At 33.5% G+C, this 12,303-nt stretch overlaps 1 protein-coding gene across 1 annotated transcript in view; it reads right to left on the reverse strand.

The window, feature by feature from the left end:
* Window positions 1–12,303, reverse strand: part of LOC129222828 (uncharacterized) — a 73,902-nt gene that overhangs the window by 35,697 nt on the left and 25,902 nt on the right. Inside the window, exons 3-4 of the mRNA XM_054857417.1 lie at window positions 10,298–10,391; window positions 10,146–10,214 (exon numbers count right to left, since the gene is read on the reverse strand). Coding sequence (XP_054713392.1) covers window positions 10,146–10,214; window positions 10,298–10,391 — 163 coding nt within the window. The remainder of the gene's footprint in view (window positions 1–10,145; window positions 10,215–10,297; window positions 10,392–12,303) is intronic.

Raw genomic sequence — 12,303 nt, forward strand, 5'->3', positions numbered from 1 at the left:
TAGTTTAATTCGTATATTTATTGTATAGCGAATACAACTTTTCTGAAACAAGAAAATAATTGAAAAAATCTTGCAACTGTTTAAAATAATATTAAGTAATTTGAGAGCAGTTTTTCATTCACTTTTTTTTTCTTTGAAAACTCAGTGGGAAAACAACTTTAAGAAAAATTCTGAAATCAAGAAATACAAAGTGGAAAAAAGTTATAAATAATACACTTATTCTTGTTAATTTTTAGTTAAAAACATCTTTTAGCAAAACACAGAACACATTTAGAAGATGATTTTAATAACTAGTAAGCAAATATTTTTGCATGTACAAAAACTATACCCAGTCCCAAAAATAAAGACACAATAAAATACAATTCACAGTAAAAATGCGAATGGAGAGATTTATAATCACATATGTGTATAATGATAACCGGTATGTGAAACACAAGTTAGGGTGATTTATTTTAAAAGCACCAATGTGTTGAATTTATTAAGAAAACCCCCCTTAATTTTATTGGGTGTCCCATAATTAAAAACTTTTTAATTTATGAATTATATTTAAGGTTGAGAAATACAGTTACAAATGTTAATATGAAATTGTTTTTTCATTACCTCTAGTTACTTCAAACACATGGTTTTCCATTGTAAGTATCAAGTTATTCCTGTGTCAAAAAATATTGATTTCCAGTTTCACATATAATTCCGATGTTACCCAAGGGCGGATCCAGAAATTTATCGAGGGGGGCGAATTTTTTTTTTTTACCATTACCTCTCCAACGTATCTGATCTACAGCTACTCAAAAATTGGGTTTTATAAATTCAACTTGTTATAATTCCGGCAAAATGTTTCGGATTTCCCTCCTCCTAACTGTTGGCCTAGCGCCCCTTATATAAAATAATTAACGAATTCATCTCACCACTTATCTCACCATAATATCAGTCACTTGCCTAATCATTGAGAAATTTTCAACGATGTTTTTCTTTCTTCTAATGCGGACGCCTGAAGACGTATCTCGCACGTGCAGTCGCCGATCTATGACGTCACGACCTTCACGTAATCGGTGATGCATCGTAACAGATCGGCACGTGCCTGATGCTTATTGGCCAGGTGCTATGCTGGTGTGTATCAGGTGATTTGGCGTCCGCATGCAAATGAGTTCACTTACGATAAAAGGAAATGTTTCGAGTAGAAAAGCGACTTCTTCGGTGTTTTCTCTCTGGCAAGTTGACTTGAGCGCTCGTTTGCTTTTATGCAACGATGCGGGTTCTTTTTAATAGATATATATATAATAGATTGATATAGCTCAGCTCTAGTTCGCGTTGTTTCAAATGTTTTTAATTTTATTTAACTAACTTTACTAAATGAGCAAATAAATTTGGTTTTTATTTTGAAGTTGTCTTCAACTATTTTTAATCATGCATTTCTAGTCATACATTTAATTAGGTTATTGCATTTAGAGGTTATTAGTCTTGAGCATTCTCTTGCTCATTACTAACATCATCGAAGGTCATCTTAAACTGCGCCTTTTGGAATTTCAGATTCGAAAAATTACCCGAGGAAAGACACTAAACCCACTCCTTCCCCTAACACTACCCGAGATATATACAATCCCATCTTTCAAGACTTAAATTTTGAATAATGCCTCAAAACTCCTCCTCAAAAAATCACCAAAGATCAAGAAATAATCCTGTGCTGAGAAATAACTGGAGAAAAGCAACGTAATTTTAGCACAAATGTACGATCTGTATATTTGTGCTATAATTATGTTGGTTTTCTCCAGACATCACCAAAGACCGTTTTAAATCGACGTTTTGAAATTTTTCTTATAAAAAGTTTTTGGGAGGGCGATTCGAACCATATTCTTTTCCCTAAAGCAGAGGTTCCCAACCTGTGGGTCACGAACCCTAAGGGGGTCGTGAAGCATTTCTTAGGGTGTCACGACATTATCCTTACATTAAAAAATATATCATTGCATACTTTAAAAATTATAACACATAGGTGAAAAATAGCATCATTTTAGGGTAGCTTCAATACTTGGGCATAATGACGAATCCAGGAGAAGGACTATGGGGCTGCAGCAGCACACTTCTCAAATCAGAGTACCTGATCCCCCAACACTCTCTAAACTTATCTTAAATTTTGGTTTAAGGACTTCAATAACTGCAAATTTCAGCAAAAGAGTTTTGAATTCAGTCCCTCTAACGTCATTCAAAATGGTCTAAAATTTAGGAAATATTCCGGAGAAGAGTTCTGATCCCCGTCCGGCCCTTTAACTTCATCAAAAGTAGCCAAGAAATGGGATTTTAGGATTTCACTTTCGAAAAAATTTCCACACATAATCAAAGATTGTATAATCATTTGTTTTTAGGGTTTAAACTTCAAAAAAATTACTAAAATCTGGGTAAGGGTCTCCAAACATTTTTCCTTGTCATCAAAGATAACCTACTATTTTGTTTTTCGGACTTAAATTTTGAAAAATTTTCTTGGGGGTAACTACAATCCTCTCTCTGCATGCATCATTAAAAGTCGCGTAAAATTTCGTTTTTGGAACTTCAATCCCGAAAAAATTCCGAGTTAGAGACTGATTTCATTTTTTTCCGTAATGTTCACAAAGATGACCTATAATTATGTTTTTCAACCCTCGAATTTAAAAAGTTTACGGAGAAATGTCGCCGCTTCTCTTCTTTTAACTTCAATGAAGATGATCTACGAATGAGCTTATTTAAGATCGGTCATTTTCGTTTTTGAAAAATTAGAGAGCATCCACAATTGTTAAAGATTGCTTACAACTACATTTAAAGGATCTCAACCTCGAGAAAATTCAATGGCAATGTCTCCAAACTTGAACTATTCATATAAGTCCCTGAACCTCTTCTCCTCCGAACAGCACCAGAGATCGTGTAAACTGCAATTTTAGAACTAAAATTTCGAACATTTTCCACAAGGGCGCCCATATAGGGGGGCAAGGGGAGGCTCAAGCCCCCCATTAGAAATGAGAACTTCCTTGCTTTTAGTGCTTTTTTCTTTGCAAAAATGTATAAAAAATTCTTTTCCAGCCATTAATGAATGAGTTATTAAAAATGTAGAATTTTAATATCTCTAATCTGTACTGAAATCGGCTTCCATGGGGAAATATTCTGCTAAACTATGGGGAAATTTTTTGAGCCCTCCTCTTAAAATTTTGCATATGGGTGCCCTTAATTTTCCGGGGGAGGACCTTCGCGAATGCTAGACTTACGACTGTAAATTCATATTGTTAATTATCTATCTCTGCTTATATAACGCAACTCTTATAATTTGATTCCTCATATGCTAGTAATGACACTCCCCACACCTCTAAGCAAAAAACTGAGCTCTCTTGCCATACAAACGTGTGAAAAAAATGGAGTGTCTGCCAAACGCCCTCCCCTCCAATTTTTTGACCTTGGGACGGCCTTGTTTAAAAAAAATGTCTTCATTCACTTCAATGAAAGTTGGAAACACTATATAAGATTTTTATGACCTCAGCTCCTCCGAAACCAAATCCTGCATTCGCCACTGCTAAGATGCAAGAATTTTGATATATATACATATGAGTATGGGGACACATAGGGGGTCGCGGGTTGTTTAGTTGGCGAAAAAGGGGATGCGCAATGAAAAAGTGTGGAACCACTGCCCTAAATTCATATCAAAGATGGCCTATACTACCATTTTTGGGCTTTTAATTCGGAGAAATTACCAGTGCAGGGCTCCTCAAGAGAGGTGCAATCGCCCCTCTCTTGAGGAGCTGCATGGGCGGATTTATGGGGGGGCAGAGGGGGCAATGCCCCCCCAGTTTTGGGAGGACTATGTAGTAACAACACATTTTCCAAAAATAAAAAAAAATATATTAGTATTTTTTCTTTTTTGAATAGTTTAGAAGGGCATGGGTGGATTTATAGGGAGGGGGGCATAGGGGGCAACGCCCCCCAGTTTTGAGAAGACTCTATAACATATCTCCCAAAATCATAAAACAAAAAAATCATGACTTTTTCTTTTTTGAATAGTTCAATGAAAAGGTTCAATGGAGAGAAAAGTGAATGTCCTTTTCTGATGAGAGCAAAAAAAAAGGGGAAAAAAAAGAACATTAAATACAAATAGTACAGCTGTCACTGGGGTGCTGAAAATGTGTCTAAATTACACTATTTTGGACTGAAAACCATTTGGGCAAGTATATGAATGAAAATATATGCTAAACGAGCTATATATTAAGCAACACTTATAATAATTGACGATTATTTTAACAAATTAGAACCTAAAGCAAAGGGGAAAAAACTCCCCCCTCCCATTCGCGCTAACAGAATGATCTAATCGTTATGATTTGTGTCCACATTTCAAGTATATTTGTGCAAAATATTTATGTTCTTAGTAGATTAATTGGTTTTTTAAGAAATTCTAAAAAACATAGTTATTTTTCCTTCTCTCTCTCTCTCTTTTTTTTTAAGAGAGAGAAAGAGAGAAAATAAATACTATCACAAACTGAATAAATTTCTGTTATCTGAGTGTTCTGATTAAATAAATCTTTTTACTTAGAGGGAGAGTACAATATTACTTACTTTATAAATACTGTTTAAAAAGTAAGGTAAGTGATAATCATCTAAGTCTAAGTGAGTCAGTCCTTGTCATTATTGAAATCTAAATAATTGAGTCATCAAAAGTTTTGGAAAAATTTGCTGAAATTTTATAAAACTCTATAAAAACTTAACAAAGATTGGTAAAATCTTAAAAATCCTTTAACCATAAAAACTGACGAATTTTCGTAAAAATTACAAAAAATCAAGCAAAATTTTGCAAGTAAGAGTGAATTACAAACAGGGCCAAATTCGCCTATAAGATAAACAAGCTATTGCTTTGAAGTGAGTCCCTAACTCCCCCAGAAAAAAATCATGATTTGTTCCTTAAAAAATGGAAATTGCTTGAAAAAACTCATTTTATTTTTAAGTTCTTGAAAACCTTGAATATTTGCAGGGTGTCTGCGCATATGGAAAGTCAGGGAAAGTCATGGATTTCGAACATGATCGAAATTGGTCATGGAAAGTCATGGATTTCAGTGTAAAATGTCCAAAAGTCGTGGAAACTGACTGTTGGTCATGGATTTCGCGCACAGGACTATCGTATGTTTTCAATATCGTATGTTTTCCCATTCCGGAGACTGGGGATTTTTTTTTCGTATCATAGCTTTTCTACAATGTTTAAAAAAACACACATAAACAGTAGAAATAGCAGTTTGAAGTTTCTATATTTAATGGTAAGCTTGCTTTTGTACATTACAATTGAATATTTATACCGATCGTATTCATATTTGTTACGAACTTATCTTTTGCCATGATGACTCTGGAATTGTGTATTTTGAAGTTTTTTTTTCTGTTTAATCTATGAATGCATTTACTAAATTTGTATTTTACAATATCATACTGCGCTTTGGGGAGATGATGGGTTATTTTAGATTTTAAATGTTCTTAAATTCTCGTACTTATCTTTTGTCTCAATAAATTGTTGCATCTTTTATTTTTCATATACATATTTAGTTGAATATTTTTTGCTGCATTTGTTTAAATTTATTTACATAGCTGAGATAAAAAGGATATTTTCCTAAAACAAAGTTATACTGCTTTATAGCCGCTATTTATATTTATACGCAATTTTGATGTCATTGTCAAATGAAGTAACTTGCATAAGTCATGGAAAGTCATGGATTTGAAGAACGTGAGTCATGGAAAGCTACGGGCAGAAGTCATGGAAAGTCAGGGAAAGTCATGGATTTCAAAACTCAAAAAGAAGTAGATACCCTGTATTTGGAAACGTGTGACTACAAACCTTAAATTTAAAAATTTCTAGTAAATGGTAGAGGGGAGGAATGCCAAAATATGTCATATTCAGCTCCTTGCCACATCCTGTATTAAAAATGTAAAAATCATGATTCTCAGGTTTGCAACATATTATTTGAAATAAATTTTTGTGACTCTCATGTTTCATATCTTGCTATTTACTCAATCCAGAATGCAGTATTTTGGAAATTCTTTTGTATTGATTGCTTTTATCTTACTTCTTCTGCATATTGTCTATCTGTTTAGCACGGAAAAAAATACTACTTCTATTTATTTTCGTTTTCTGCCCCACTTGCAATTGAAGAAAAGTTGTTGTCATGAGAAAGCTATGGTTTCTTTTTTCTTTTAAATTTAAAATAGCTATTTCTCACAAAGTTAGAACAGGACTAAAAATTTACAATCAAGTACTAAAATATCAGAGACTGGAAAGTACAAATGAAGTGGGTTGAATAATTTTATTTATTCTAGAGTCCTTGAAAATAATTCTTAGATAAGTCTTTGATAATCCTAAGCAAAGTGGGCTTCGATTACTTCTACTGCATATTGTTAATCTGTTTAGTCAGGAAAAAAATGATACACTAACTCTATTACTTTTCGTTTTCTGCACTACTTATAATTAAAAAAAGGTTGTAATGAGAAATCTAAAGTTTTTTTTCTTTCAAACTTAAAATAGCTGTTTCTTACAAAGTTTGAACAATACTGTACAACTGTATAATCTAGTTCTCAATTTCTATGTCTATCAAGTCAACCTTTATACGGCTTCAAAATGCAGAATTTTATATCCATTTTACAAAATTTCCTCTGGGGGAGAAACCCTTGGCTCCCTAAAATAGGAGATATTCTATTTCCCACTTAAAAGGGAGCCCTGCGTCACTCTCTTGATACCACCTCCTTCTCTTAAGGTTAATTCAAAAAGGACAGCATGAAAACACACATTAATGAAAACGATACACAAAAAAGTTTAAGCATGGACTTATGCATCAAAAGAAACAGACAAAAACATGGGAGTGGGGGGCAATAAATATGTTGCTAAAAAAAAATCCTGCCCCCCCAGGAACTCAGTCCTAAATCCGCCTATGAGGAGCTGTACTTGATGTTGCCACGTGTTTTACATTGGATTTCAGTTTGGACAAACCGATGGCCAGTCCACGACATTGATATTATTCATGTTGAACTACAGATTTGTTGAGACGGATGCATCAGTAGGCACTTTGTCTTACTGAAATATAGTTTGATCCGCCCAGCGAATCATGTATTGGAATGAGATGGTCCTCTAATACTCACGAAAGCTCATTTTCTTGGGAAAAATAGACTTTTCTTATGCTAATTCATAAGAATGCAACTTTGAATCGGAAGAGGGAAGTTTATGGTTTCCATCAGTCCTGATTTTTGAGGTCACATTACATACTTTTAGAGATATTTTAACCACTAAAGGAACTCTAACATCTTAAAACATAGCCTAATTTTACAAAAAAAAAGAAGTTTCAGGGTAGCCACCCACTAACACCCCTCACTTCTAACCCCCAGTTTTTCTGGTGTACCACTTGCCAATGATAAAAAGTCAAAATTATTGGACACCTTATTTTCTGTTTTTCTAATTAAATTCAACACATGATGCAGGGGTGACTCCTTCCCTATTCAATTTTTGAAATTTAAATTCTAACAACGCAGTTTCAGACTTATTTTGAGGACATTACAGACAGGGCTGTTCTAGGGAAGGGGGGTGCAGTTCTCCCCAAAAATTATTTTTTAAATTGAAGTCCTAAAAAACAAAATTTTAAAGAGATATTCAGTGATACTAGTCGGGAGGGATTTAAATGCTCTCCACCGTAAATTTTACGAAATTGTAGTTATTGTCATTTTCTGATTTCATACGGAATCAGTTGGGCTCTCGCCCGAAATTTTTTCGCAGTTGGAATCTTAAAAACGTGACTGTGGATTACATTTGGTAACATTAGGAGTTCGGCAATTTTTAAAAATTGAAGCTCCATAAAAGTAATCTTAAAAACGATTTTCGATGTTGTTAGAAGGCAAGGCAATTGGTAATTGTGCCCTATAAATTTTCAACATTAAAGCCCTGTAAACGAGGTTTGAGACGCTCTTTAATGGTTTTGGTGAGGGGAGTGGGCATGCGAAGCATTTTAAAGAATTTCCTATTTTTAGACTGACTAGGAAAGAGAAAAAAAGAATGGGGCGGGGCGGAAGGGGGGGGGAGGGAAGAAAGAAATAGAAGGTGTTGGATGTAATAACCTGATCAATATAAGTAAGCAGCTTTTTAATTTTTTTCTTTTAAGGTTCTTTTCAAAAACAATTCAGATTTTTCCCCCAACACTAGTCAATCTTTAGAAAGGAAGAGTTCGAGAATCCTCCCCTGAAAGGTTAACTGCAATGTCAGGTTATCTTTCAAGACGTTTAGAGGTAAGGAACAGTTTTCAAGCATTTAGAGATTAGGGATCTTTCTCCGAAATTTTTCCAAATTGAAATCTCAAAGGCACAATTTCAGAATTTTTTTGGTAGTAATCTTAGTGAAAGGATGGTGGTTTGGGGACTCTCCTCCAGAAATGTTTTGAAATTAATGTCCAAAGAATGCATAAATAAATGCGTTTTTAGGACATCAATTTTCCATTATTACTCCAACCGAACAACCGAACTTATTTTAAATTTCTTGCAGAGGACGAGAGTTTAGAAGGAGCGAAGCATTTTGAAGACCCTGCTTTTCAGATTGACTAGAATCAAAAAAGGTATCGGGAGGGAAAGAGATGGGAACTTAATTTGCTAAGCGATATTCTGCATCTGTTAAAAATTTTCAACTTAAAGATTTCTTTTCGAAAGAATTGAAATTCTTATTCCAACATTATTTGCTTTTCTTTTTGTTAAAATTATTTCGCTTTTCCAAGACACGTTCTTTTCTTCATTGTCTAGTGCCCTATAACGCAGGGTTCCCAACCTTTAATGATTCACTGCACCCATTGAAGAATTAGAATTTTCTCACGGCATCCTAAGTCTAGTTTTATGTACATATTATTGTTACTATAAACACTCCCCGGCACCCCTAACCTTTTCTTCGGGCATTTAGTTCAGAAATTCCTGATCTAACGCATTATAATTATCATTTTCCAAATTTATTTGTTTTACTTATCCATTTTTTGTAACTAAAAGCTTGGAAATTATTTGTGAGCAAACAAAAACCAAATAAATACTATACCTTTATTTAAAATTTTTTCCCGATTTTGGAGGGGCCCAGGCCCATTCAGCCCCTTCCTTATATATAACCTTGGTCGCAGGTAAAACTAAGAAGTTTTTACTCGACTTTTTTGATTATTTAATAATTATAACACATTGAATGTTTTTATGTACAGCACCATCTATCTGTAGCTTTTTGAACAAAATTTTTTAATTCAATAAAGTTCAGGCACATCATTTGAAAGATCCATAGTTTAAATTTCATCTCACTCAGACCAATAGAATGGACTCTAAAGCCCTCTAAAGTGGGTAACTTATTTCTTGCTGATCTTGCATTTAAAACACTTTTTTAATGTACAGAGAGAGTGATTCTTGAATATACTCCTACTTGAAACATAAATATTTTAATGGAATACCAAAACTATCTTCTCGGATTGACTACATATAACTGATATTATGTCTGTTATGTCAACTTTTCAACACATTTGAGTTTTAAATAAATAATTATTTTGCAAAATGAAATAAATTAAAAAAACTGATATAATATTTTATAGATTGCTTCCATTTTTCTATCTTTGTTCAATAGAAATATCAGAAATAGAATTAAGAAATTGGTAATTGATACAATATTTTCCCAAGATATTTATTAAAAATGATGCACTTATATGGACAAGATACATACAAATATGCTTGAAGTCCAAAAATGTTAGTTATACTTAATACTTGAAACCCAATTTCATTCATTTTTTACAGTGAGTCTGAAAAAAATACTTACTTATTTATTTTGTTTTCCCTTTTATTTATTTATTTCATTTTTTTGGGGGGGAAGAGGGGGGGGACTCAAAAACTCTGAATGTTAAACAAGCTTAAACATAACTTTTTCATTACAAAAATTTACATTAAAGCTCAAAAATCGGAACAAGGAGCAAAAGAAAAACTCCTACAACTCTTTTGAATAAAGAATGCTATTGAAATAATGAAGCTTCAAAATAATATGCTAATTATAATTATGCATTTAAGGATTGATTGCAAAAAAAGGGTTCAACTGGTAGTTCTATTTCTATCAACCACAAATACTACAGGAGTTGCAATCTGGTTTTTAAATAAGAAAATAAAACTAAACTTACACGAAATTCTATAACATGTTCAACAAAGGTTCCAAAGAACCTTATGTAATGAGGATCACTTAGATACATCTGAAAAATGAAAAGAACAATAAGCATGATAAAACCCTTACTGAAGCATCTAAGAAAAAATAATTAATCCAAAAGGATCTTACTTCAAAAGTTTCACACTTAAAAAATGGCATGGGTTCTGTATTTTCAGAAATATTCCAGGTGACATCACCACTTTCTTCCAGGGTAAATTCAGTCCTAAACAATTAAGTGGAATGTTTGAAAAACATCACAGTGTTTTGAAAAATATAATTTGGAATGCTTTACATAATTCAGAGATACAGTCGACTCCTGCTGCGACGCGATTCAACTTACGTGAAATGGCTATAACACGATTTTTTTCCCCAGTAAAGAATTTTTGACCTAACGCGAATTAATCGCCAGCAACACGAAATTTTTCGGAAGGGAATCGTAGTGCATAAGTATCAACTTCGTTATTGGCTAATAAAAATATTTTTTTCGCAAATGAACCTTCATTCCTTTAGTATCGCTGACAACAGAAGATCCCAGAGCGTAATAGTCTGAACACTGCTTTGTTATTGAATACAAAAATAACTCTCTATATATACTAGGGTGTCCCAAGATATAATGGCGGAAAAAAAATTTGTGAAATCAAATACGCATACCCTCCAATTTTTTCCCCATTTCATCTCAGAAACATGAGAAAAAAGTTTTATTACGATAAAATAACGGGAACCCGTGCCGACTTGAGGTCAAAGTTGGACTTAAAATCCTGTACGGCGGCTACAGAGGAAAGATTGCTAACTGTATAATTCCTTACTACACGCAACATCAATTTATTTAAAGCAGATATTTACAACAATATTAGACTACAAGAAACATTACTGCACATATTTTTATTTCAATGTTTGCTTTTTGCAGTCAGGATAGAGCTTCCGGAGTCTTGAACGCAACGTAACAAAAATTGTCTTCAGGGGTCGATCCAGCGCCAAATTGGGGCCGCTTTGCGGCCCCTTCACAAAATTCCGCATGGCAAAAGCGGCCCCATTCACAAAGTTCCCCATCGCAAAAGCGGCCCCATTCACAAAATTCCGCGTCATAAAAGCAGCCTCTTCACAAAAATTTATAAAAAGGCAGCCTTTTCACAATTTTTTTTAACCGCAAATGTGTACGTATCTACGCGGGAGCCTATTCCACCTTCCCTCATCTTATCTTTTTGCTTGCTGCGTGAGGTGTTTTTGCTTGAGAGCGTCAGAGGGGGGACGGGAGAGGGACACTTGTGATTGGTAGCTTGTTTTCAGGAAAATCCTAAATTTTACTTTGATTATGCAATATATATTTAGTATTAATTTGTGTTGAGTTTCAAAATCCAATTCTAAAATAACTTTACTTAAAATAAAATTATTTTACATGCTGTTTTTATATTTTTATTTGTTTTGAAGATCTTGATTTCCTTACATCGGACATGGTAAACGAATTTTTCGCATTTTTAATGTTTATTGTACCTTGTTAAGAGGTAAACAAATAAAATTTCTTACATATTTATTAACATCATTAAATTGCAAAGTTTTAAACGAAATACCTACTCTGTAAGAACGTCAAAAGTCAAAAAATTAAACGCTGAATGCTGGTGCAGTATTATTTTGGGTTTTAATTACTTTTAAGTTTTTCAAACACATACATGGAATCTTTAATGAGTATTTCACTTCTGTGTTAAGAAATATGTGATATCTTTGAGTCTGTTCATATTGTATTTATTAGGAGTTATCATTACGTTCAGCAGCATGTGCAATTTTCATTGCTCTTAAAGTATTTGAGAGGGGCAAACAGGAAATCTGTTGTGAGACTTTCACCTTAAGAAAGTGTGCCTTGCATATGTATATTTGTAAAAAGCAATAAATGTAATGTATGTGTCAAATTACGAATAAAATGTTAAGGGTCTTACTTCCCCCCTCCCCCAGCGCATTTTCTCTTGACAGCTTTCAGGTATTCTTCAAGAACTTGCAATCACCCCTGAAACCTGTCTAGGGCTTTTCTATAACGATACGACAGCTAAAAATGCTTTAATATAATCTTTTCCAAGAAAAAAATCACGAGAAGGTCTTTTTTACAAAAATAAAGAAAATTCACAAAAATATTTTGCTTTTTC

This window comes from Uloborus diversus, chromosome 1 (assembly GCF_026930045.1).
Source record: "Uloborus diversus isolate 005 chromosome 1, Udiv.v.3.1, whole genome shotgun sequence".
NCBI classification, from domain to species: domain Eukaryota; kingdom Metazoa; phylum Arthropoda; class Arachnida; order Araneae; family Uloboridae; genus Uloborus; species Uloborus diversus.